At 37.0% G+C, this 27,176-nt stretch overlaps 1 protein-coding gene across 2 annotated transcripts in view; it reads right to left on the reverse strand.

The window, feature by feature from the left end:
- TEX10 (testis expressed 10) overlaps positions 1-26,377 on the reverse strand; it is a 44,064-nt gene extending 17,687 nt beyond the window's left edge. The window contains exons 1-9 of one of the 2 annotated variants that reach the window (XM_006886880.1): positions 26,186-26,362; positions 22,309-23,021; positions 21,670-21,913; positions 18,990-19,102; positions 12,490-12,728; positions 11,362-11,497; positions 9,314-9,489; positions 6,081-6,258; positions 1,306-1,394 (exon numbers count right to left, since the gene is read on the reverse strand). In XM_006886880.1, coding sequence (XP_006886942.1) covers positions 1,306-1,394; positions 6,081-6,258; positions 9,314-9,489; positions 11,362-11,497; positions 12,490-12,728; positions 18,990-19,102; positions 21,670-21,913; positions 22,309-23,006 — 1,873 coding nt within the window. In that variant the 5' untranslated portion in view covers positions 23,007-23,021; positions 26,186-26,362. Of the gene's footprint in view, positions 1-1,305; positions 1,395-6,080; positions 6,259-9,313; positions 9,490-11,361; positions 11,498-12,489; positions 12,729-18,989; positions 19,103-21,669; positions 21,914-22,308; positions 23,022-26,185 lie in introns of both variants that reach the window. The other variant, XM_006886879.1, reaches the window with a different exon arrangement.
- Positions 26,378-27,176: the final 799 nt, after the last annotated feature.

Below are 27,176 nucleotides of genomic sequence, written 5' to 3' on the forward strand. Positions count from 1 at the left end.
AAGGCCACAGTTTCAAACTACCCCTCTGTCAGGAACAAAGATGTGGCACTCTGCCTTAGTAAAAATTTACAGCCTTGGAAAAATACAGGCAGGGTCGCTTATCATTTAGAATTGACTCCATGGCCATGAATTTAGGTTTTGTTAAAAAAGCAAATAAACATACACTCCACACAAATACCAAACTTGGTGAGCCCTTTAATATTTAAAACCTCCCATCTTTTTTTCTTTTGAGGACAGGAGGTGGGGATGATTCAGAACCTTAACTCCTCACTTACCTCTAAAATAACAACAGTTCTTAATCCCTTGACACTCACTGCATTGCTCTTCGTCTACTCTACCTGAGTCAACCTGTCAAAGTCACTCTGGAAAGGCAGCTCTCAGATATGATGTTTAGATCACCCCACTTCAACAAGCACAGTCTAAAGCAATATCTTCTAATTTTATAGGCATATGACACTGGTGACTTCCAAAATGAGCTATCTAAAATCTTTAACTTCATCAGATACTAACAAAACCAACCCCAAGAACAAATATATATATATAAAACAAACATCTAGTTTACATTCCTTTTTAATATTCATCATGCTAGACTATGTTCAATAGGAGAACCTATGAAGTATTTTTTATTCTGATGAATTGTTTCCAATTTCAAGTATCTGAAAATTAAAAAAAAATTTCTAAAGACAACATCATATCCAACTATAGAATAGAAATGTCAAAATAGTACCAACTTTTGAAATAACAGTAATATTCATATATCTGACATAAAAGGTCTACATTCATTTTACTTATTTTGATTTGAAAACAAATGGGACTGTAGAATATGGCTAATGGAAATCTGGTCTCAAGTAAGAACTTTTTAACACATTGCCGCACACTTTTAAATTGACAACCGTGCTTAGAAACATTTTTTTTCTATATATTACCGTCATTTGCGGCAACATGTTAAGGGATCACTCCTGGTTACTACAGAAGAGTTCCATATATCCAGTTCCTTATAAATAACAAGAAACAAGTAAGGAAAGAAAAAACAATCATGGAACCCTCTTGGAATATGCAAGATCCTGACATTTGTACCACAAGAGATTTAAAGATGAGTCTGACTCGGGACAGAGCTCTGCAGGAAGGACAGAGTCCTTCAAAGGTTTCCATTCATTAATCATGATAAAAATCATCCCAATATAGATTATTTATCATCTTCAAAACTGAGAATCAAATAAACAAGACAGAAAATCTAAGAAGGAAAGTCTTCATCCTGCTATCCTGTATTTTCTTTTTCTTAATCTGGTACATGAACATGATTACCTGTGAGTGTTGAAAATAAGAAGCTGAAATAGTCCACATCACTTATTAACTTGTCTTTAATGGAATATTTCCATCCAGAAAATGATGATCTGTAATAAATAATGAGAAAACTATTACCAGAAATAACCACCTTAATTGATTCAAGGAGCAATAACTATTTACATAGTTTAAAACACCCCAACTGTTCCACATACATAATATGACTTAGAAAATTTCCACTTGATTTAAAAGTCAGATTCCCAAGAAGTGAAGATGAAGTTTCAGTTTTCTGTTATAGATACAGCTGTTACGTATTTACTGACTTGATTCTTAGAGTCACACTTGAGCAAATGGGTTAAGTTTACACAAATTCTAATTTCCTATCCAACTATACAAAAGTATCTTAATTAAGTGAAGAACAGTTCTGTTTAGAGTCATTAAAGAAAGGATGAAGAGAAAATGGTGTTCCTAAACTTAAAGAAGTTGTAACTGGGTGTATTCAGGATACACTGCAGCTAAAGCAGGGGTGAAGGACTCAAGGGAACAGCTAAATGTAAAGCAGCCTCTAGTTAGAGGATTAACTGATTTCTGTTATCAGAAGTTTCCATCCAACAACTTCTTTAAAAATCCCCTTAAAAAGCAAGTCTAGGACTAAAGCAAGAAATGTCACCATGAATCTAGCAAAAAGGCCATGAATAATCACATTCAACAAACTATGAAAACAAATTTCATCATACCATTTAAAAAGGGATCAGACAAAATAGTTTCTAACTCAACTCTAAGCATTTAATACATTTTTCTCCATTAAATATAGTGTAAACACACTCCTACCTGCCTGACACAATGAGCAAATGGATATGGAAAGAAAATATAAGGTAGGAGGTTAAGAAATGTCACAGATGCTCAGCAGGAAAAGGAGCACAAAACAGTGATTAGAAAAACACTACTCACATAAAACCTAGTGGAAACAGAAAGCAAGTACGCCATCCAGTGGCTGAAATGAGTAATAAAACCTAGGGGCCTACTTTGCACAAATGACAACTTACCACATCATCCTTAAAACTATAACAACCACACATATACAGTCCACACCACAACACTTCTGAAAGTGAAAAGAGGGATTCTATTGTTAGCAAAGGATGCTAGGACACATGGAACAAGCAGGAACGGTTCCTGGCAAGCGCTGCCATATATCCACACTTACAATCTCAGGCCAAACTTCAAGCAATTTCTCTCTCCTATGGATTTTATCAAGCAGTATGCCTGGTTATAAATAAGATAAAGTTGGAAAACATACAGACTTAGGGAAGATATAGATATGATTATGTAACAATACACATAAAATAGTACAGAGAACAAGATCAAGGTGTAGGAAACGATAAATGGAGGGTGAAAAGACAGAAGCAACATCTCTTAGTCTCTTTAACAGGTGAAAGTCTCTTAACAGGTGAAAAGAAAATGAAGAATGTCTCTTGATGGACTTCCACCACTTAGGCTTCTAACTTCCCGGATAAGGACAGAAGGATGTCAAAACATAATACTTACGTTTCCTTTGATCTTTAAGGCCCATTATTGTAACAAAATTTAAAAATTATTAAAAGACTCATGGAAACATATACAGCAAGGGTAAATGAAACAGGTAAGATTGAGAAAGAAGATTCTTTTAATGGTACGAATGGAAAAAAAAATACTGGCTAAGTTATAGTCACAGACTAGAAAAGAAAACCATGATGTGAAATAACCCAATATACACCCACATGAAGGAAATAAAAATTAAGTTTTTAATATAGGTGGAGTAATAAAAATTAATGCATTTTCTCAAAAACCCACAAGTCCTGATTATTCACTGTTTCTAAAAGTAAATTTACATGGAGCAATAAAACTATCAGTAGGGAATTCTATAAACATATTCTGCACAAATGCGAAAATGGAAATTCTAAATACAATTGCTTTTTATTTTAATGATCATGAACTTCTATTATGATTTGTAAATTCAACATATACCAAAATTGATCTCCACAAAAAGAAAAAAACTATTGTAGATTATCCTTGCTGTATTTACACATAAGTGAATAAAAACCAACATGAATTAAATGCAGCTTTAAAAAGGCTCAATTTCATAAAACGTTCAAAAGCAGACTTGAATCAAATATTAGAACACACCTTCTGTTAGAGTTATTAAATCAAAGGCACACAGTGCCCTCTCCTGGAAGCTAATACAGACAATACCACTTTAATTTGTGGGAAAAGAAAAAATGGTTTTTAATGTTGGGCATTTTAGTAAATATTAAGGGAGCTCAGGGGACCCAGTGGTAAAAGGCTGAACTCCACACTGGAAGGCACATGGTTCAAATCTACCAGTTGCTCTGTGGGAAAAAGATGGGCAGGCTTCTACCACAGAAAACATACCAGAAGGTCAGTTCCGACTCAACAGCACACAGTAACAAAGAGCAAGTCTTATTTTTATTAAAGAAAATTAGGAGAAACTAACAAATGTTTAAAGTAGTTAACAGTATTGTCATCAAAACTACCTGAAGCTAAAAGGACTGACAAGCACTGGCAACTGGATAGAAGAGCTCTGTCATAATTCCAAGACAATCAAGGTTTTCCATACATTAGTCTCATATGCCAGTATGTTTTTGCAAACCCTTACAAGTTTTAAGGAGTAAATGTCATCTCTTCTGATCTTCCTACACAAATAATTATACATATTAACAGTCTTAAATTAGTGATTCAGTCTATTTAATGACTTGTTACAACTGTTGCACTGAAAGTAAATATATAGTAATGTTGTTATGTGCCGTTGTCCAGTCGTTTGCGACTCATAGCGACCCTATGCACAACAGCTCTAAACCCTGCTCTATCCTGCACCAACCGCACTGCCTCTGACACACCCATCCCGATTACCCCAGTCACCGAATCAATCCATCTCATAGAGGGTCTTCCCCTCCTGCGCTGTCCCTCCACCCTCCCAAGCATGATGTCCCTCTCCAAGGACCCGTCCCTCCTGGCAACATGTCCAAAGTATGTCAGACGAAGCCCCAGAATCCTTGCCTCCAAGGAGTAGCTTGGTTTAATCCTCTCCAAGATGAATCTGTTTGTTTTCCTGGCAGGCCATGGTACGTTCAGTACTCTTCTCCAGCACCACAGCTCAAAGGCATCCACTCTCCTTCTGTCCTCCCTAGTCATTGTCCAACTCTCTAATGCATAACAAGCGATTGCCAAGACCATGGCCTGTATCAGGCGCACCTTAGTCTCCAGAGAGACACCGTTGCTCCTGAGTACTTTAGAGAGGTCCCTAACAGCAGACTTTCCCATCGCGATACGCTTTTTGATTTCCTGACTGCTGGTGCCAAGAGTGTTGACTGTGGAGCCGAGCAAACTGAAGCTGTGAACAATCTCTATCTCTTTGCCATCCATCCTGACACTGCCAATTGGTCCAGTGGTGAGAATCTCTGTCTTCTTGACATTGAGCCTCAGTCCATAAATTCATTAAAAAAGCAAAGAATCTAAACTATCTGCAAGAGTGTATTCAGTCCTTGTTCAACTATCTTACTCACACCCATCAGAATGGCAATGATTTAAAAACAAAACAAAAATGGCAGGTGTTGATAAATTGAACTCTTACCCACTGTTGGTGGAAATGTAAATTATTATAAGCCGCTATGAAAAAAAAAAACCCCAAACACTCTGATGGCCTAATAAAAAGAAGCTACAAGGCCACCAGCTGCTCCACAGGAGAAAGATGGGCAATCTCCTCCCATGAGATTTACTGCCTCTGAAAACCTGCCAGAGGTTCCAATTTGGGTCAGTTCCAACTCTACAATAACAACAACATGAAAAAAGTTTGAAGATTCTTAAAAAAGCAAAGTGTAAAATTACCATGTGATCCAGCAATCCCAACCCTAGATATATACATACTCAGAAGTCAAAGCAGGGAAGCAAAGGAAAACCAATACACTAGTGCAGCACTTTCCACAACAGCCAAAAGGTGGGGGGATAAAAACCAAATGAAAATGAGGTATATACATATAAACAACTACTACGTAAGTATAAACAGAAAGGCAATCAGTGCAAAATGCAAGACCAGCACTGCACACTTACTGAATGAACTAAGTCACAAAAGGACAAATACTCGATGATCTCAAATAAATATATAGAAAATGAAGATTAATAGTGGTGACCAACGTAAAAAGGGAAGTGTTTCCTAAATGGCCAATGATGTCATGTTATAGGTTGTAAAATAATCTGGAAAAAAATCATTGTGAGAGCTGTACAACATAAGAATGTAATCAATGTCACAGAAGAATATATGTAAAAATGCTACATTGGGCGAGCGCTGGTGGCCGAGTGGCAGGAAACTGCACTGCAATCCCAGAGGTGCGCGGTTCAAATCCACCAGATGCTCTGCTGAAGAAGGAGGAACAATCGCCTCCTGTACCAGTCAGATCCAATTTGATGGTACACACATAAAAAAAAAAATGCTACATTGACAATTGTTTTGTTGTGTACATTTTAACCACTAATGGAAAAAAAAAGTTAAACAGAAGTATCAGAGGCCTGGTGGTATAGTAGTTCAGAGCTCAGCTGTTAGCCGAAACATGTAGCAGTCAGCTTCCACAAAGATCCCAGCACTGTATGGTCCTAAAGGTTCACTAGGAGTAGGAATCAACTCAGATGCAACAGATACCAGAGCGGTGCATGACTTTAAATGCCTTCTGGAGTCCCAAATTACCAGGAGGAGGGATTGTGGCAAAGATTATACAAGTAAAATACAGCTCATTTGAGCATGCTACCTCATTTGCAGTATTCCAATAAGCATGGTAGCCAAGCTGGAACTAAGTCTTCCCATAATGCAGCAACGACTTAACCGAGAAAGCAGATCAGCAGGCAGGCTGGGGAGAAAATACACAAGCTGAACCAGACGTTCCTGAGACTCTGCTGGGAGAACCACCACGGTGCCTTCCTGTGGATCTAGCGGGGCAAGCAGACACATGCAGAAAATGTATTAGAATGTATGTATTTTCTTAAAGGAAACTATCTTTCATAAAAAGCATTTTCCTAAAGGAAAATATTGAAGAGAATTATTTAATAACTTATTTAATCAACACTATAATAACTATATCCGAGTGTCTTGTTATAGGTAACATTTTGGATGCGAGTGAATAGACAATAAAAATCACTCAACTCTGCTAAAGAGTAACAATTAGAATATCAACCTAATTTATAACAAAAGATTTCTTAGTGCATCTGTCTGAGCAATATATGAAACAGTTTCAAATAAATCCCACCAAAAATGGAAACAAATGTCCATCAATAGATGAATGCATAAATATCAGTACAGTGACATATTATTTTAAAAAAGCCATTATAATAATTCTCATCATTCTCTCATTCTGTATTTATGATTTCATCTACTTAGTAAGTTTCATCTACTTGTGTATTATTTCTAACTCACAATCAAGACAGTATTCATGCTGCTACTGCAATCATTTACAAAAATACACAAGCAGTAAAAACTTTGAGTCACTCAACGCGCATGCTGCCAGCTGGTCGATAAGGTGACAGTTTGCCTTGGTTAAAACCCGAAAAGTATTTTTTCCTATTTAATGCCAAATTTTTTCATTTTGGCGTAGTTCTGAGATCTCACTGTTTAAAATGACACTCAAGAATGGTGTTAAAATGCTGTCTGGTGTCCCTAATCGTAAAGAAGAGTGAGATAGGAATATGGACAAGCATAAAATTAATTCTATTAACAAAAGGAATTTATACACATTACCTATGAGTTTAAAAATTTCCTCAGTGTTCATTAGTCAGTAACATATATTAGTTTCTTTAAACAGAAAGGAGCCTAGTGATGCTAGGATTAAAGTGTTCCCAAAACTGAAAGAGTGGCAGCTGACATCACCAGCCATTCCACAGGGAAAAAGCTGTGTCTGCTTCTTTCAAAAAATGTACAGCCATGGAATTACAGGAGCAATTCTACTATGTACTGTGGGGGTACTGTGGGTCAGAACTGAGTCCACGATGGTGCCTTAGGATTGATGGGTTAAACAGAAATACGCATTTAAAAAAGGTTATGTAATCAAGAAAACAGGGTCACAGGAATCTATCTAACCTATTTATCTTAAAAGCAACAACTAGTATCTGCTCAATGTTTACAGAAACTTTTTATAGAATGTAACTACTACAAATAATGAAAATCAACTGTAATGCTACATGCTACACAGTGGATAAGCCCTAGAAACAGTAAGTGAAATAAGAGAAAAAAGACATTAAAATCCATATTGTAGGATTCTACCTGTATGAAATATCCGTAACAGACAAAACCCAAAAGCCACAAAATAAGTAAGTAGCTGCCAGGAAACAGCTGAGGAATTCAGAGACTGCTAAAAGCATAGTTTCCTTTAGGATGGGGATGACGTTGATGGTCTAGCATTAGAGAAGGGATATGATTGCACAATCTTGAGAATCTATCCAAATGCACCATTATCTATTTAAACGGTGGATTTTATAGCATATGAATTCTCTACCTATGCACATCAAACCACGAAATCAATACCATCAGGCCAATTTTCATCAAACAGACCCTGTAAAGGAGGGTCTACCTAGAGCAAATCTCTTCCAAGTCTTTACGGCTTAAGAATCCAACACTCTCCTTCTCTTGTGGAGTGACTGGCAGGCTCAACCTACACACCTTTCCATTAGCAGCCATGCCATCAGGTCTTCTTTCTATATGCACACACACAAAGATATCCAGGAGCTCTGGTGGCTTAGTGGGAAGGAACTGCACTGACAGCCCAAAGGCATGTGGTTTGAAGCCCCCAGCTGCTCTGTAGAAGATGATGGACAATCGCCTCCTGTGCATTTTACCTTCTGAAAATCTGCTGGAAGGTCAACTGAGTCGGTTCAGAGTTGACAGCACATAACAACAACACATAACCCAGTATGCTTTTACTGAAGGAGACCTAGTGGTGCAGTAGTTAATAGCTGAGATGGTAACCAAACAGTTGCAGATTCAAACCTAGTGACTGTTCCACAGAAGAAAGATATGGCAGGCTCCTTGAGTCAGTATTACAGCCCACGGGGTAGAGTTCCATTCTGTTCTACAGGATTACTATGAGTTAGAATGAACTCTGCAGTAATGGGTTTTTGTTGTTTCCTTTATACTTTTCTTGATGTTTTTCCTTAAATACTCAATCAGTTCCAGAAATGAATTAAATATACACAGGTAGCCTCCAACTTACAATGTATCTCAGATCCAATAAATCATACTCGTGATTGTCCGTTTGAATAAGGACTTATGCCACTAACTCAAAGGTGGTGACTCTTTGAGGACGGTTTGATTCCACCAGCAAGAAACTGTTGTTCAGGAGTAACATGGGCAATCTCCCACGTGATCTACAGCCTCAAAACCCCACAGGAGGAGTTAGTTCTGACACAAATGCTGTTTGAGTTTGACTGCCTGTCTTGGTTTTGCATTGTTATGTCTTACAATGTTGCACCACTGTAATTTGTACATATAATTCTCAGATGCTCATTTCAAAAGATAATGATAATAAAAACAATAAAAATGAAAAATTTTTAGATGAAGTATATGACTCACATGAGAGTTGACTTAGATGGAGTGAGAATGAAAGCTGTCCTAAGTTGAAGATTCTATGAATAAAAGGAATTTATACAAGATCTTCACTGTGAGTAAATAACCAACACAAGCTTTCTCTTGTCAACACAGGTTCAAAGTACTTTAAGGATCCTATTCTTAATTCATGAATAGCCTTGTAATTTAAAAGACTTAATTAAAGCATGCTATAAGTACGTAAAATGATTTCTGAAGTTTGATTTCCTAAGTTATTCTAATAAATGCTTCGTCTTGAAAATTAACATATTATTAAATATTTTGACATTTTATCAATTTAACTACCTCGGATGACAGGAAAAGCAAGCCTAAGCAGCTCCTCTGAAAACTACCTTTTCCAAATCGGGACAGACCAGTGACCACTCCCATCATTAAACAGCCGACTCCTACCGTAGATCCTAAGAGCGGTGGCTTGTAAACTTTTCAGTAACTCCTTATTTGCTCGTGCTGCAGCGGTATGAATGATCTCAATAAGCTGTGTGGAGAGCTCAGGATTTCGTGAGCCGAGATGGGCAAGCTGCAATGGTAAACCAGCCAACCAACGAGACAGCACCTTACTGCGGTACCTAGGAGAGGTCAGAGATGAAGACAACTTCTTTTCAAACACAAAGGGAAAGTTTAATATTCTTTTAAAAAGTACTTCAAAATATATGACAAATGTTTCAAAGTGGTGCTACTTGTAGTTAATATAGTAACATCAGTCATTACACTAAATTAACTACCAACAGCACATGCATATATTTACTAATTTAAACATTTGAAAACGTACAAGATGCCAGCATCATTTTCTCAGTAGCTGTATTTATACACATTTTCTACGGTTTTAACCAAAGTTTTAGTTTCTTGGTGCTGCTGTAACACATATAGCCCAAGCAGTTGGCTTTAAGAACAGAAATTTTCTTAAAATTCAGAAGACCAATTCCAGAACCTAAAATGTACAGGAATGTCCTCCATCTATATGCAAGCTTCTAGAAGCCAGCCAGTGCTTGGATTTCCTTAAATTCATCTACCAAGGAAAACGGTTAGTACCTGTTTTCCATGGTATCTGTGTCTCCACATCTCTGTGTCTACTGTGGTTTTGTATGATGCCCAAAATCAATCGTGACTATCCACCATATGTTGGGCTGGCTTCAGCTGACTGACTGTCCTGTGTTAGACTGCACTATGGGGGTGACTATATTACAGTAGATCACATTCCTGTCCATAAGTGTAGTGTTCCAATGCCGAAGTAGGATTCCAAGGCGTATTGTGGGAGGGCACAAGTCACACTAAGCATTCACTACATTAGTAACATTCAATAAAATAAACAGTTTATGGATAGAAGCACTACCTAAACTCTATTTTTCCTGTAAAAGACATGTACAGTACCAAACTCTTGTAAACCGCTCGCTCATCCCAATGAGCATTAATGATCAGATTCTCTTAACATACGCATTCAATGGAGTTTGCCTCCACATTAATAGTACCAAACCTGGGTCACATTAGTTCCTTAGATCTGCTGAAGCTCTAATGACCTGATTCTGATTACAGTTATCCCCGCTATCCTTCAAGAGCTTGGTGGTTTAAGCAAGGCTTTTGTTATTAGGGAGATCTGAACACAAGTTCTAGTTCTGTTACCTACTAATTATATGATTAGCCAAGTAAAGTAATCTAGACTTCAGTGTCCTTCTGTAAAACAAAGTTATGCAACAATCTTACCATTGAATTTCATGTTCCAATAAGTAATTTCAAATATTAAGGTATTCCAAATAGGCTTCTTCCTCTTAAAACATCACCTCCTGATTGTCTAACATATATTTAAACTCATCATCTCTTAAATTAATTCCTAACTCCCACATTCTATAGTCTATCTTGTCTGACACAGCCAAACAGAAATGTTATTTTCCACTATCCTCATTCTTGTTCCATGTGACCCGTATGTTTCTAAGAGTAAATGACATGACTCCATACAGTACCGAGAAGGCAGGAGCCTGCTGGAGTCACTACTGCTTGCTTTCATTCTCTTTTAGTTACACATGGGCAAGTGGAAGCACATGCCAAACAGGCTCTTCTCTGTTTAGGCTTGTGCCTAAAGTTCAGTGGTACTACTCTCTCTGTTTCTTTTTATTTTGCTTTCATGCATTTTTCCCCCAACTGTACAAAGAGGTGTGTTATCATGCACACATACAGCAATTTAGGGTATCTCTGTGTTCAATCTCTTGCACAGTATAAAAAACTGAACCAGCAACATCCTCCAGATTCATTCAACAGTACAGATTTACCATGTACAATTCACGATGTATACAGTATTATAAAGTATTAACTTACTTAGAAGCTTGCATGCTTTTTTGTAAGGTTCCTTATTTTTTCCAAAATAATTTGAGAGGTAAAAAGCTCATTTCTCAAACGATGTAATCATCTTATTAAAACATTTACATAAACTATAAACGGAACTTTACCTGACCCTGTCGGATCGCAATTCCTCTTTTTGATAGATTTTACTGAAAAATTTCAGTAACAGAGTCCGAACTGGAAGGAGAAGGCCCCGCTGCTGGTATAATGAGTACACTGCTCTGATGAGAGTCTCTGTAGCCTCTAAAAACAAAGGGTAAATATCCATTTAAAAAATGCTTTCTTCAATAGCCTTCAATTCCTCTAAAGCACAGAAGAGTTCTTTACTGCGTTACCACAGGTCAGAAGACTAGTCAGAAACTGATTACCATTAAAATCCCACGGCAATGCCTGATGAAAGAATAGAAAAATCAACAAGAGGAGACAGTATCCACATTTCCCTAAAAACCTAAGTAGTGAGGAAAAAACTTAGAAGCATGAATTAAGATGAGATGCAAATAGCAGCGCTTTCTATTTAAATTAATGAACCTTGCTAAAAAAGAATTAGTAAATCACATTAAATAACAATGTAATGCAGCAACTTGAAGCTAGAAGAGACTAGGATTCTTCTACATGGAAAAAAGACTCTCAAATTCTATTTAAACTAAAACAGAACAGGTTTACTTCCACATCACTGGACTCAGTGGCTTATCTCTTGATAGTATCTATACTTTCTTCCTCTAGCTCTGCATTCATTGGAAACTTGCCTCAGAGTGGAATTATTTCAGGGAAAAGGAATACCTGGAGCCATAAATTATTACAATATTCAAGCAAATATTCCTTTGTAAATTACTTAGCTACCTCTGTAATGGCTAGCTGCATTTTTTGGTTCAAGCATAATTAACCCGATTACATGAAGAGTCTAAAAGTCAGTATTTCAAAGCTAAACAGCATGTATACAGTTCCTTTCTTTTATTGTAATAATTAAAATTTTTAACTTGTGTTGTTCAAAACATTTGCAACAAAACACACACATTTCAACGGTATGTACAGGGAGCATTTAGTGGTACCAATGATATTTCCTGTTTTACCACCATTCTTGTCCTCCTTTTCTGATTTGTACCTTTCACTACAAACACATAAATTCACTGCCTTCCTGTGGTTTAAATCAAGTTTCCCTGTTGCTGTTGCCAATCTGAACCTATGTAAATAGTTCCAGGTCCTTTCTTAAGGAAGAGCAAAGGTGCATCTCTTACCTCTGTTTGGTTGGATCTGCATTAATCTCCACGACACACCAAGCAATCTGTTCAGCTGCTTACTATTTAGCTTGGAGCCATCTTCAAGAGTCCCTGTCACAAACTTCCTTATCATTTCTATCCAGTTGGAATCCTTCTGCAAAGTTGAGGCATTTGCCAGGGAGACCATGATGTCCGACAGCGTTAAATTCAGTAAGAGATGATCTACGTTATTTGAAAGAATCGCGCAATGCTTGATGCTAAAAACCAACAAAACAAAGTGTTACATCTACCATGTGTTTAATTTACAATACTTGAAGTAACTTATCAATAAAAATAATTTCCGTTCAGAATTAATAGCATCACCAAGACAGGTAATTAGGCACAGTTTAGGTAAACCGTTTATTAAGGAAATCAGCTAAGAAAGCGTAAGTTTACAGTGTATATGACTCAGTTCACTACCTAATTTTCTATGCATATAACAGGTAAAAATCTTGATAATTTTGGCAAGTAATCTGAAGATAAGACTTGAGAGTATCAACACATTTCAAATTTTTTATAAAGCAGAACTTCTACTTGGATAGAAGTCACAGTAGATTTTGGTTCTATTTCCAGTTAATCATGTATCTTAAAGAATCACAAACTTCTCCTGGTTAGAATCTTCTCATGTTGAAATGAGGAAACGGATCCAGGTAAGTATTGTTGTTAGGCACCACGGAGCCAAATACAATTCACAGCAACCCTATGAACAACAAATCTGAACCCTGTGCTAATCTGCCTCCTCCTCCTCATCATCATCTCTAATATGCTCAAACCCACTGTGACAGTCCCTGTGCCAGTCTACCTCACTCATTGTGAGACTGCCTCTGCCAACTCTACCTTTCCAGTATGATGTCTTTCCAAAGACTGGTCATTCCTAACTACATGCTCAAATTATGGGACACAAAGCTTCACCACCCTTGCCTTTATGAAGGATTCTCATTACACATTCTCCAAGACAAAGCTGTATATTCTAATGGCAATCCACGAAATATTCAATACTCTTCATCATTATCACAATCAAAAGCATCAGTTTACTTACACTGTTGTTGTTACTATTATGTGCTACTGAGTCAGAAATTAGTCAGAAATTAACTCATAGGTGACCTTCCAGTGGGTTTTCAAGTCTATAAATCCCACAGGTGGATCTTCCTTCCTTTGTTTTGGGTGCGCAAAGCATACTGTAGAATTAATCAAAACTCTCTCACACCTGCCAAAATTGGCTGTATCCATTTAACTGTGGTTAAAAGTTTCCTCCAAATGCAGCATACTTCCCAGCATTTGCAATTCAATATTCTTTACACAATTCAAAGACCACAGATTCTTCTTTTTTTTTTTTTTAATGTGTGTACCGTCAAATTGGATCTGACTGGTACAGGAGGCGATTGATTGGTCCTCCTTCTTCAGCAGAGCATCTGGGACCACTGATTCTTCTTTGATCTTCCATACTGACGGTTCAGTTTTCAAATGCATTAAAAAAACCCGGAATCTATGGCTTGAATCAGATGCGCTTTTGGTCACTAAACTGACGTCCTTGCTCTTTAGCACTTTCAAGACATCCTTGACAGCTGACTTTCACTTTCTCTTTCTCTCTGTCATGGTTAGATTACACACCATGCTCACTCAGCCCAGGAGGACCCTCCTCAACCCACCAGCCCCTTTTGATTTATTGACTGCTGTTAACCATGAGTGTTGATTGTAAATGCAAGTTAAATGAAATCACTGACGTCAATCTTTTTTCTATCTACGATTATGGTTATGGGCCAGTGGTTTAGTTTTGTCTTCTTAATGTTGAGATACAACCCATATTGAAAGCTATAGTCTGATCTTCAGTAAGTGCTCTGATTCTTATTCACTTTCCACATGCAGTTGTGTCATCTGCATAATGCAGACTCCTCTTTTTCTTATAGTTAGGCGTCTCAAATTATTTGTCAGCATATGGAATGAATAGCTATGGAGAAAGGACACAACTCCAATACACAGATTTCGTGATATTAAACCATGCAGTATTCTCTTGTCTTGATGAAACTACTGCTTCTTGGTCTATGTATAGGTTTCACATGAGCACAAAGTAGAGTTCTGAGATTCTCATTTACACTATCTCCATAATTTCTTACAACTCAGTCAAATACCTCTGCATAGGAAAAAAAACCCCCAAAAACCCCAAACCACATGTAAACATATTTATGTTGTTCTCTGCTTTCAGTCAAGACCGTTCTGATATCAGCAATCATTCCATGGCTTCTAATGAATCCAGCTTGAATTTCTGTTTCTTGTTAATGTACAGTTCAAACCAGTTCTTAATAATCTTCAGTAAGAATTTACTGTCATGTGATATTTATGAGTGTTTCATTCAGCACGTGATATTAATAATACTGAATAATGATACTGTTCAATTATTTTCACACTGTTTGAAAGGGGAAAAAGTAATGGATCTCTTCTAGTCAATGGGCCAGGTAGCTATCTTCCCAATTTCTTGACAAAGTAAGCACATTCAGGACTGAGTCTGTTTGTTAAAATACTTTTATTAGTAGTCCGTCAATTACTGGGGCCTTATTTTTTTGCCAATGCCTTCAGTGAAACTTGCATTTCTTCCTTCAGTACCACTGATTTTTGATCATATTTTACTTCCTGAAATGATTCAGTACTTAGAAATTCTGAATATTCCTTCCATTATCTTTTGATGCTTTCTGAATCACTGAAGATTTTGCTCACAGCATCCTTCAACATTTCAAGTCGATACTGCTTAACTTTGTCCTTCAGTTCTTTCAGCTTGGAAAATGTCAAGCATGTTCTTCACTTCTGGTTTTCTAACTCCAGTTCCTTGAACGCTTCATTATACTTTGGTTTGTCTTCTCAAGACGCCCTCTGAAATCTTCCGCTCAGCTATCTTACCTTAATTCCTTTCCCTTGTTTTGGCTTCTTTTCATGCCAATCCAAGTTTCAAAGTTTCTTCTTAGTCCCATTTTAGTCTTTTAAGGACTTACCGAGATAAGGCTTTGTCTGAAATGACTCTGTGACTACATTTTTTCACATGTCAGTTTTTGTGAGGATGGAAAGTCTCAAGGATCCTAACACTAGTGATTAAGGAAATGGCAGTACTACTAATGGAGAAGAACTAACTCAGTAAATCAATTTTAACCTTGCTGTACTGAGTCTGACATGTCTTTGCTCAATGTACAAGAGCGGGACTAGAGGCAGAAGTCTGAGCAGTATACATTTCAAACTCAAAACTCACTGCCATCGAGTCAAACTCAACTCACAGCTGACTAACCCTCTACGCAAGTTTTCAGAGGCTGTAAACCAAATGGGAAGAGACAGCTTATCTTTCTCCCAGGGAAGCACTGGCGAATTCGAGTTATCAGAGCAGCACTACCATTGGGATGTCACCTACTCCCTACCAACTAGGCCACCTGAGAATCCTACATATGGATTTAGAAGTCATCAATGTAGAAAAGGTAGTGAGAATGCTGTTAAAGTACCATATGGGAAAGTGTTGTATGGACAAAGCAGATAAGGGGATCCTGCATTAAAATACTGTGAAATACTCTATTTTAACAGCATGCAGTACTTCTAAAAACATTAAGAATAATCACTTTCTAAGTAATAACGTTATAAGTAATTTAAAATTTCTTTTCAAATACACTCTCAATGAACATACACTAATTCTACAGTCAAGAATGGGACCCAGCAGTAGTGGAAAAGAGGAAAAGCTAAATTCAGTAAACTGAGGAATAAACTGGAAGAAAGGTTATTACAGGCTTGGAAATCTGGCTGAGAAAATAGAAAAAGGGTTATAGCTAGAAGAAAAACTGTAAAGCTGTGGGGTAGGGGGGAAATGACATTAAGGGTGGAACTAGTAACGTTTTAAACAGAATTAAACTTGTACTGTATTCATCAAGCATAAAAGAACAAAAGACATAAGATGAAAAGTTAAATGGCCCTTTATTGCCAGGGTTCTCACAGCTAGGGAGCGAAAAAAGTCCTTCTAAGAGCAACATATCCAAAAACATCTAAACTTGTGTCTCAGTTACTTTCTAAAAGTTCCTCTGAAACTATCTACTTCACCCTGCAACTGAACAATCTGTTTCAAATTCAAGATAGCATGTTGTTATGAGCCACTGAGTCGCCTGCGACTCACAACAACCTTATGTACAATAGCCCTAAACCCTGCTCTGTCCTGTGCCAATCTTACCGTCTCTGACACACCTGCCCCCACTACCCCAGTCACTTAATCAATCTACCTCATCTAAGGTCTTCCTCTCCTGCATTATCCCTCCACTCTCCCAAGCATGACATCCTGCTCCAAGGATTGGTCCCTCCTTGCAACATCTCCAAAGTATGTCAGACAAAGCTTCAGAATCCTTGCCTCCAAGGAGCAGCCTGGTTTAACTCTCTCCAGGACGGTTCTCTTAGCAGTCCATGGTATATTCAATACTGTTCTCCAACACCCAATCAAGTGTCTAGTAACAGATTTATATCAAGAATAAAGTACTCTTACAATTCAATAATTAAAATTAAGCCAATTAAAATATGGGCCAAAGGAGCTACAAATTAACATTATACCTAATGGTGAGAAACCACCTCAACTTGCTAAATAATGAAGGCTCTCTATTCCTTCTGAAAAAAAGCAGCTCATTTTCCCAGCCTACTCGAAGTTGCTCCCATCTGGCAGACTAGTCAGCAGTGAACTCCTGCGCAAAAGATGACTTGTAGGCCAAAGCCAAGATTAAGATAGATTTGCTCCCTAACATTTTTACACTAGCAGTTCTTACAAAAATTACCTTGTTAATAAAACAATAACCAAGTAAGCCAACAAATTTTGACTGCAAAAAGCAAGTTTTCTTAGAGACAACTACATTGCATTTGTCAAATGTCAATGCTGAAGTTGTATCTTTTGTAACTGCATTTCAATGTAAGACAAAAACAGAAAACTATTTAACAGGAGTAGCCTTTGCTTCCCTAACTGATTTAAGTTCCCCTTCAAGACTTTTTGCTTAATTTTCAATGAACTTCATTGCTAAAGTCTAAGAGCAACTTGTTGTTTGTTGCTGTTGTGTGCCATCAAGTCAGAACTGACCCATAGTTGACCCTCCAGTGGGTTTCAGACACCTGAATGGGAGAAGAGTGTTCATTCTTCTCCACGGAGCAGCTAGTGGATTCGAGCCACATTCTTTTAGAACTGGAGGACAACTTCTTGCCACTAGGCCAACAAATCCCTGGGGAACTTTATGATGAGTAAGTTAGTCATACTGGATGAATGGGCCACAAGAACATCAACGTCCTCCACCACTCTGAGACCAGTAAAACGAGACAGTGTGTAGGTATATCATTGCTGACCACTCTAAAAGGGATCATAGTAAAAGGCCTTGGACATAGTAGAGGAAAACAAAACGTGGAACAAACTCAAAATCAGAAAACCCGCAAAGCTTACTGGTCTGACAGAAACTGGCAAAACTCCTGAGGCTATGGCACTTAGTCATCCTTCAAACCTAAAACAAAACGCACACCTGTGGCTCAAATTTCAAAGAATGGCCTATGAAGTAACACCAAGGAGATACTCATTCCTTGTAACAATCAACCACACAAGATCAAAAGGGAAACATTTACCCAAGGAAAACATTGAGAAGGCAGGAAGCAGTAGGACAGAAAGATTAATGGAAAGAGAATAACAGGGAGGAAGCAGGAAGGGTGAGGTTACACTGAGAGTACTGTTAATTAATGCTACAAAATGTGTACTAAACATTTAATGGAAACAAATTTGCCCTGTATACTTGCAAAGCATCATAATTTTTTTTTAAATTAATTTTACAGACTTGAAGGTCGCTTGCCCGTATTTTTGCTCATTTGGGCCAAGAACAGTTTTAATGTTCTATTTTGCACATGACTTGTAGTATTTCGTAAGACAGTTGTTCTCATAATTACTTCATCTCATTTAGTAACTTCAAATTCCATCGTATAATTTATCACCCTTTATTATTTTAGATAAGACATCTGTTTTTTTCCCAGTTATCACATTACTCTCTGCCAGTTTCCTCATGTTTAACTTGCAAACTACTACTTAGCTTAAAGATTTAATAATTACATAGCTGTGTGCCATCAACTCAGAATCTCACAATCAACTCAGAGCTGATATTCAGACGCAGTAAACTGCACCGGGAGAGAATGTCCATCCTTCTCCCTTGGAGCAGCTGGTGAATTCCAACCACGTGCTCTTTTGGGGGTAGGATTACAGGTCAGCTTCTTACCACTAGGCCACCAGAGCCACACAACTCCAGCTGAGACAATTTTGCTGAAATTACATTTATGTAATTGATAGTTACCATTAATGTGGGACTTTATAGTTCAGGATCAGTCTACTCTTGGTTTTATTTTTTACTTCACATTAATATTTCAAATTTGAAATAAAGACAAATTCTTTCTGATGACTTCAGATTAAGTGTATGCATTTTTCCCCCATCTACACAAAGAAGAAATCATACCTTTTATTTGCTTCTTTCCTTTTGTGCTTGGTTATTTCTTGTAAGGCATAAGGAAAATGACTCATAAAATGGTGTTTGAAATCAATAAGGTAATTTTTTCGAAGCCATGACTCCTATTAAAATAAGCAAAGATCAGAAAGTCTAGAACAAAGAGTAATCTAAAATAGCCAATAAAGTGTTAAGCGGCAACTGCACAACCTGTGGATATTCAACTTTAAGTACTCTGTCATTTTATAAATTATGTTCATGATACTGTATGTAAATAAATTTCAAAACTAGCAACTACTATGGCATCCAATTTCCAACAAGAGATCTTTTTGGTGCTGATTCTTTTTACTTGAAATTTATCTGCTGTTTAAGATAGGAAATCAGAAAAGTAAACAGTAAAAATTCTGATTTTAACTAACTCAGTCCCATAAGGACAAGTACTGTATAAGACCATTATTGCAGAATAGGTACTAAGATCTAAGGTGGGGGAGGATGGAACAGAGGCTGAGAACGATTAGGGGTACGGGGGTAGTTAATCATAGCATTATACCGTTTAACAGGTGGAGGGAGGCGAGTAGAGGAAATGGGAAAGATCCAGTGTGAAAAACAATTTATAAGAACTTTGTAAGTAAACTAGTAAAAGACACAAATTTTCTTTTTTTAAAAAAAAAAATAAATAAATTCTGATTTTGAACTAGCCATCAGGCCTGCTTTTAATAGTTTTCTATTAATAGTTTTCTTCTAGGTCGTATAGCCAGCCGTACAGAGGTAACTTGTGGTTGCTGTGAAGCTTAACACCGTGACACTGATGTGTCAAATGCGTTAATGGTTACCCATGAGGGGCAGGGTTTGGTGGAGCTTCCCAACTAAATCAAGCTTGGAAGCAGGACTGGCATCCGCTTCCGTAAACAGCTTGCCTCCAGAAACCCTATGAACCTGGAGAAAGGATAAAAGTCACGCAAGTGTTGTGGACTTTCATTCCTAGGGTCGATATGAGTCACCTACGACTAGACAGCACTTAACAACAACAACGCAAAAGTTTAGGAGAAAGATGGGCAGTCTCTTCTTGTGCAATTTACTACCTCTGGAAACTCACTGGAAGATCAGCTATCAATCAGACCCAGATTGACAGCAACGAGCAAGTTACTTAATGCAAAATTCTAGATCAGATTGTCATATGGCACAGCAAGGTTGGTCCTCAAAAAACCATACTTCATCCTAACCTTTTTTAACTAATATGACAATAAATCACAAGGCAGAAAGGCTCAAAATAGTACACAAGGCAGAAAGGCTCAAAATAGTAATCAGTAAAATGACATCCTATTTGAAAAAGAAATTGACAAAGCATACTTTTCAAAAAAACCCCTAATTGCCATCAAGTCAGAACCAACTTCTAACTGATTCGACACTGGGTTTCCAAGGCTTTATAAACAGCACAAGAGAGGACTGTCCATCTTTCCTCCAGCAATGCTGGTGGATTCAAATCACCAGAGGCTCAGCTTTTGGGTTAGCAGCACAATTCCCTATAGAATGTACCACTAGAGCCCTCTAGGCATCCTTCTAGATGATGCAAGAAGCAACAGAGCACTCTTAAATCTACACGTATGATTCCATCAAGTTTTTGAAGATTAAAAAGCTACCAAACAGTCTTTGGCTTATCTTATGTAGCACTCACTCTAAATTTCAGCATGAAATAATAAGAAAAATACTGCCTTCTTAGGTATGGATGTATACAGGCAACTCCAATGATTTACACCTGTCTCTTCAAAACCTTTCAGGAACTAGTATAAAAAGTCTTCCTCCTACAGTTGCCCTTTTAAGACTGCCACCAAATCTGTATAGAACAATTAATCTCAAAGTCTGTTCGTTCGGGTGCAGAGAAGGACTGCACACCTAAAAACCAAGCTTTAAATTTACTCTCCTCAAACAAATTTTACTGTCAGCTTTCTAAAAAGCTGGTAAGTAACTTAGAACTGACTTAAATTAACTTCACGCACACTCTACATCATCTACAACAAATAGACTTTTACAAATGTCTTTTGATTTTATATCCTGTCAAAAAACCCCATAAAAATCCATACGAAATAGTCTCTGTATAGTCTTATCTATAAAATATAGTTTACAACAAATGAGGTCTTCAGTCAAGTCCATTTCTGCTAAACTTTGTAATGTGGCACAAAGTACTGTTAAAAAGTAAAATTCTTTTTAAATCCTTAAAAAAACTTTTTTCTCTTTTTAATCCTGTAAAATACCTCCATGTATTTTAGAATACTAGAATGTTTCTGGGTCAAAAGCAAAACAGGTTTACAGTAAACTCCTAGAACTTTTTTTTTTAAATATATGACCGTTTATGATTTCTAAACGTCTCATTTCTGATAGAGGTCATTACAGGCAGTCCTCGGGTTAGAAGAGATCTGTACCTGTTAAGTAGAATCTGTGGGCTAGTCAGAAAAGGTACAGATAGTCCTTACACAGTTCTCACCTTACTTTAATGCAAGAAAGGGCTCCAAGTCTTTTCAATTATTTCAAAGCTACAATAGAGGGGAACAGTGACTCAGAATTTGTTGCAGGTGTAGGTTAGGGTGGGTTTAATTGTTTCAAAGTGAGAATGGACTAAAAAGCAAGCAGTTGCTCTTAAGACTGATGTCTGTAACCTGGAGACTGCCTATAGTAAGAATTTATCAGTTCTCACCAGTTTATGGGTTTCATCATGTTGTTTAGACAGCTTCCACAAAAGGGAAATAATGTTAAGAACTTGCTGCATAACCTGAAGAGGTTCTCTTTCTATATCATTTCCAACAGAAGCAGTTAATTGTGGAGGCACAGCTTCAATCCAGCATTCAATTAGCAATGGTATAATTATCTCAATAAATCCTTTCAGGTTTTCAGTAGATGACAGACCTTCATCCACACCACCTAGTCCTCCAACCAGGTACCTAATAAAGAATTTTTTAAAAAAATTAAAATTAGTGATTAAAAAATTTGAAGATTCCTGTTAACTTAAATCTTAAATATAAAGTACTAGTAAAATGAAGCACCATGAACTGATAATTACATTGATCAAGACTAATAAGGAAAATGGAATTCTAAAGTAACAAAGCCAACAGAGATTAAGATTTTACTTCTCATTAGGCTTTGCTAGAAATGAATACATTAATATACTTTAAAATGACTCTTCCCATCAGTAAATAATAAAATTAAATTATGAGTAACTATATGAAAATGTATGAAAGACAAATGCATGTCTTTCCACGATTAGCCATCAATGGTCAGCAGTTAAAAGTCAATAAAGGAAACAACTGAGTGTGGACATAACTGAAATCCTTCTTACCGTAGCCTGAACTGTGAACTGACATTGGGCTGTGAACCCCCATTTTCATAAACCTGGATGTGTTGCTGGTCGCTGGCATGTTCCTTCCAGTTGATAAAAATGGTGTTGCTAGTGGCATGGGGATTTTCTTTTTGTTCCTGAAGTCCTTCACTTTCTCTCAACCTACTGGATCCATCTGCCAAGGCCTGAAGGAATTTACTGAGTCTCACTAAAACTTTCAGCCTCCACTGCTGAGAAGTGAGTCTCCGATTGGGATTTACAGAAAGTATCCACGATTGGGATCTGTCTCTATTTATCAGTCCTTTGGACAGCTGCTGATGAGAAATAAGTTCTACAAAATTCTTAAGCAATATACTGCTACGGTCAGTGATTAGAGCGGGGTACTGTTCCAGCAGGATATCCAAAACTTTCAAAGAGTCCTCCTGAATTCCTTCAGTAATGTGAGTCATGGCACTAGAGAGATGGGCACTTACCAAAGGAAAAAATGGAGAAATTTGTTCAGCTCGTATTTTGGGGGCCAGGAATTGAAGAAGTTGAACTGCTGCTAATCGTACATTAGCATCTTTATCTGTAAACACAGCAGTCACTTCACTTAATATGTTTGAAAGGTGTGCACCAATTATAAATGGGTACTGAGACAAAAGATCTTTAAGTCCAAGAAGAGCACTCTGTTTAACCCCAGCATTATAGTGATGCATCTGTGATAGCAAATCCTAAAAATAGAAATGAAGACATTTAATTTTCAAGTATGTGCATATATGTACACATTAAGTCATTTTCAAACACGTTAGTAATCAGAAGTTCTTTAGAAAAATTGCTCCAATAAGCATTTTTTAAAAGCATTATTTAACATTACCACAAACAGAAAAAAAATATTTTCTCTTTCAAAGTTCCAGATTCCTAAAAACACAGCTTTCGTCAAGAATTTTGTTTTTAAATTAACCTATATGCATAATTAAGAACTCTAAAATTTAAAATAAAAACATTGCCAAACACCTACTGTGTACCAAAATTATCGTAGATTTATACATTATTTAATATATAATTAATACACATATAATTTATATATTCTTAATATATCAAGCTCTGATTATGGTCTTTCTGTGCATGTTAATTATTCAGGGCATAACACTCAACAAAATGAATTACTTTACATAATTCAAAAAGAAAACATCACCTCAAATAATCTTCTAAGGAGCAAAACTAGAAAACACTGATCCAGAAAATTGACCTGTACACAAATTTCCTAAAGTGTTATTCATAATAGCTGATGTTGCCACAGCGTTAGGTGCTATTAAGTCAATGATGACTCACACCTACCCTATTAACAACACACTGAAGCTCTGGTGGCTTAGTGATAAGGAGTTGGGCTGCTGACACAGTTAGGATCCACCAAGAAAAAATGGGCAATCTCCTCTCACATGATTTACTGCCTCCGAAAAGCTACCAGAGGGTCAGCTATGAATCGGTTCCAACTTGACAGTACACAACAATTCTGTGCCAGCCTTATGATCTCTCCCAAGCTACCATCCCATGGCCACTGTTGCAGTCACTATGTCACTCTATCTCACTGAGGGTCTTCTGTTCTTTAGCCAACCCTTTACTTTTGCCATCAAGAAGCTTTTCCTCACAACGTGCCCGAAGTATGTAAGATGAAGTTTCACCATCGTAGCCTCTAGGAAGCACCCTGGTTGCGCCTTCTCCAAAGACAGATTTGTCCTCAGGGCAGTCAACTGTGCATACAACATTCTTTACCAACAACACAATTCATTTTCTTTTTTATTTCTCCTTGGCACCTATATGTACATCTTCATGTATAAGGAGTAGAACCACTTCATAATAGGAATATAAATAGTCAAATTTAACTCTTTAAATAAAATTTTATATTCCAAACAATACTGATTAGAGTGCCCACTGAACCACATTCTCATCTCAAACAGGTTGTGTTAGTTCTATTTCAGCCATTCCAGGAGAAATAAGAATAGTAATAGCATTTTCTTGATTACTAATAAGGTGGAGCAAATTTTCTACTTTTTTATTGGCCACTTGGATATTCATGCCCCTTATTCTTTTTTTTTTTAAAGGGTTTTGTCTTTTTCTTAACTGGTAAAAGTTCTTAATAGAATCTGAACTGATCTTTTGCTGAGTATGTGTATTACAACTGTCTCCTCCAAGATCAAGAATTCCAAAAGATACTCTCAGTGATATCTTTTGATAAATAAAAAATTATTAATGTTAGTAGAATTCAATTATAAAATCTATGGTTAGTGCTCTGTGTGTCTGGTTTAAGAAATCTTTCCCAATGCAAAGGTAAGAAAGACATCCTCTTATCTGTCTTTGAAAATCTTTATTTTGTGACCCTTTCTACAAAGATGGAGCCAAAAGTGAAGGAGGAAGCCCCTGCCCCTCCCAAAACTGAAGCCAAAGCAAAGGCATTAAAGGCCAAGAAGGCAGTGCTGAAGGGCATCCACAGCCAAAAAAAAAAAAAGATCCACGAGTCACCCGCCTTCTGGCGGCCTAAGATGCTGAGACTCCAAAGGCAGCCCAAATACCCCCGGAAGAGCACCCCCAGGAGAAACAAGCTTGACCACTATGACCATCAAATTTCCCCTGACCACTGAGTCAGCCATGAAGACGACAGAAAATAACAACACACTTGTGTTCATGGTGGATGTCAAGGCCAACAAGCACCAAATTAAACAAGCTGGAAAGAAGCTCTATGACACTGATGTGGCCAAGGTCAACACTTTGATTAGGCCTGATGGAGAGAAGAAGGCCTATGTTCAACTTGCCCCTGACTATGATGCTTGGGATGTTGACAACAAAATTGGGATCATCTAAACTGAGTCCAGCTGGCTAATTCTAAACACAAATTTTTCTCACCATAAAAAAAAAATAAATAAAAATAAAATTAAAAATTCAATCTTTATTTTGCCTGTTTCAGGTAGGTGTGACAATGCATTATGAATTCATTTCTTTATAGCTCCCTAAAATAATTGCTTCCCTTCTGAGGAATTAACTGCCCTTGCACCTTTTGTTGACTTCCTGACTTCTCCCAACTGCTATGCCAAAACCAACTTTTGTTACAAAGCCAATATGCACTTACTCCTTGGTCTGTCTATACTGTCTATCCTTGCACTGAAACCACAGCGTCTTGATGTTCAGATAAAACAAGTTCTCCCTTGTTTTTCATCAGACGGATCTCAACTTTGCTTTTCCATAGAAACTACAGAACGAGTTTCATATTTTTTCCCAAAATCTGTGAAGCTGTGTATCTTAACATTTTCTTTAGACTGTTACGTAGTTACTATTTGTTACTTGTTGCTAATAAAAAATGCCATTTAAAAAAATTAAAACAAAAACCTATTGCTCAGACTTCAATTAACTTCACACTTTACTAATGAGCTTATGTTTTGCGCTAAAAAGAATAAAATGAAATCTCCTATTCTTTATATTAAGGGTTGGAGCCCTTAAAAACCAGAAAAATGAGATGCATACTTCAAAAAGATAAAATACAAGAATTATTTCCAGATGATACAGCATATGATCAAATATGAGTACAAAATGGGTTGAGTCAAGCAAGTATTTCTGAACGGGAAAGACACAATTACATGAGCAGCTCTGGGAAACAGAAGAACTCCCAAACCTCAGGCCTTGAGCACTCACTCACTCTAGGAAAGCACTAAGACAGCTTTTCACAAAGACATGATGTTCTAATTATAAATAATGGCATTATAAAATTTTAAGTATTGTTACAAAACAAAACATATGGGTGAATGAAAACCAGTTTTAAAAATACATGGACGTGGGGAGAAGACAATGGTGCAGAAGGTTTCAGAGAAAATTGTATTTTTACAAAACAAGATTTATGACTTACTTTTATGTTAAGTTTTCTATTGTTTGTTGGAAGTCCTCCATCGTCTTTGAGTTGCTCGGGTAGATGTATAGTCTTTGTTTTAAAGTTTGTATCAGTAGCATTTTCCAACTTAGGTTTTTTTTTGCCAACTTTTAATTTTACTTTTTGAAAATCATCTTGGCGTTTTCTTTTTTTGGTCATCCTTCACTGCTGTAATTGAGGGGGAAAATTAAAAACAGTAAGTTACTCAAATAAAAAAAAATCCTTGCCTTCCAAGTCCAATTCCTTGCAATGCACCTTTTCATGTTTGGCCACCATTTGTCTATCAGTGGAAGCTTGCATATTGCTATGATGGCTTCCACAATTTCCAGATCTCAGCCAATGGAAACCCTGTGGATCATAGCAGTCCAATCTGCAACCAATCACAGGAGAGGAGAAGGCTCCACTCAGCTAACAATTTGCTTCCATGTACATGGGACTGACTCAAATATAGTTAACAAAGACATTGATTTGTTTTATTTTATTTTTTACAATGATTTTAAACTAAGTCAACCATGAATATACCAAATGGTCAAATTAGTAAGTGGGTTTTTTCAAGAAGAATAAAAACATTTTTCTTCATTTAACGTAGAATGACCAGGAAAGTTTGGAACCTAGGTTGGCTACTTGAAAAATGCGTAGGATTCACACATGAGGTGGTGGGGAGGAGTAATGGAAATTAAACATAAAAAAAGAATGTATCACAATCAGGAGTGGCAAAATTAAAGTGTTCAGTAATAAGAATGCAAGCAGAGCTCAGATTAGAAACAATATTAAAAAGACAAAATATTCCCCTATTTGAAAAGAAGTGAACCATAAAACAATTAAAAGGATAAGTAACTATTATAACAAGATTAGAAAGAACCATGTCATCTTGTACCTCCCCCCCAACCACATCCTTTCAACTTCATCCAAATCCTTCTACCTACATGTAAAATCTTTTATCTGTGTCCTCCTACATATTCCCAAAGTC

This window comes from Elephantulus edwardii, unplaced genomic scaffold, assembly GCF_000299155.1.
Source record: "Elephantulus edwardii isolate Elephantulus edwardi_28Jun2011 unplaced genomic scaffold, EleEdw1.0 scaffold00052, whole genome shotgun sequence".
NCBI lineage: Eukaryota > Metazoa > Chordata > Mammalia > Macroscelidea > Macroscelididae > Elephantulus > Elephantulus edwardii.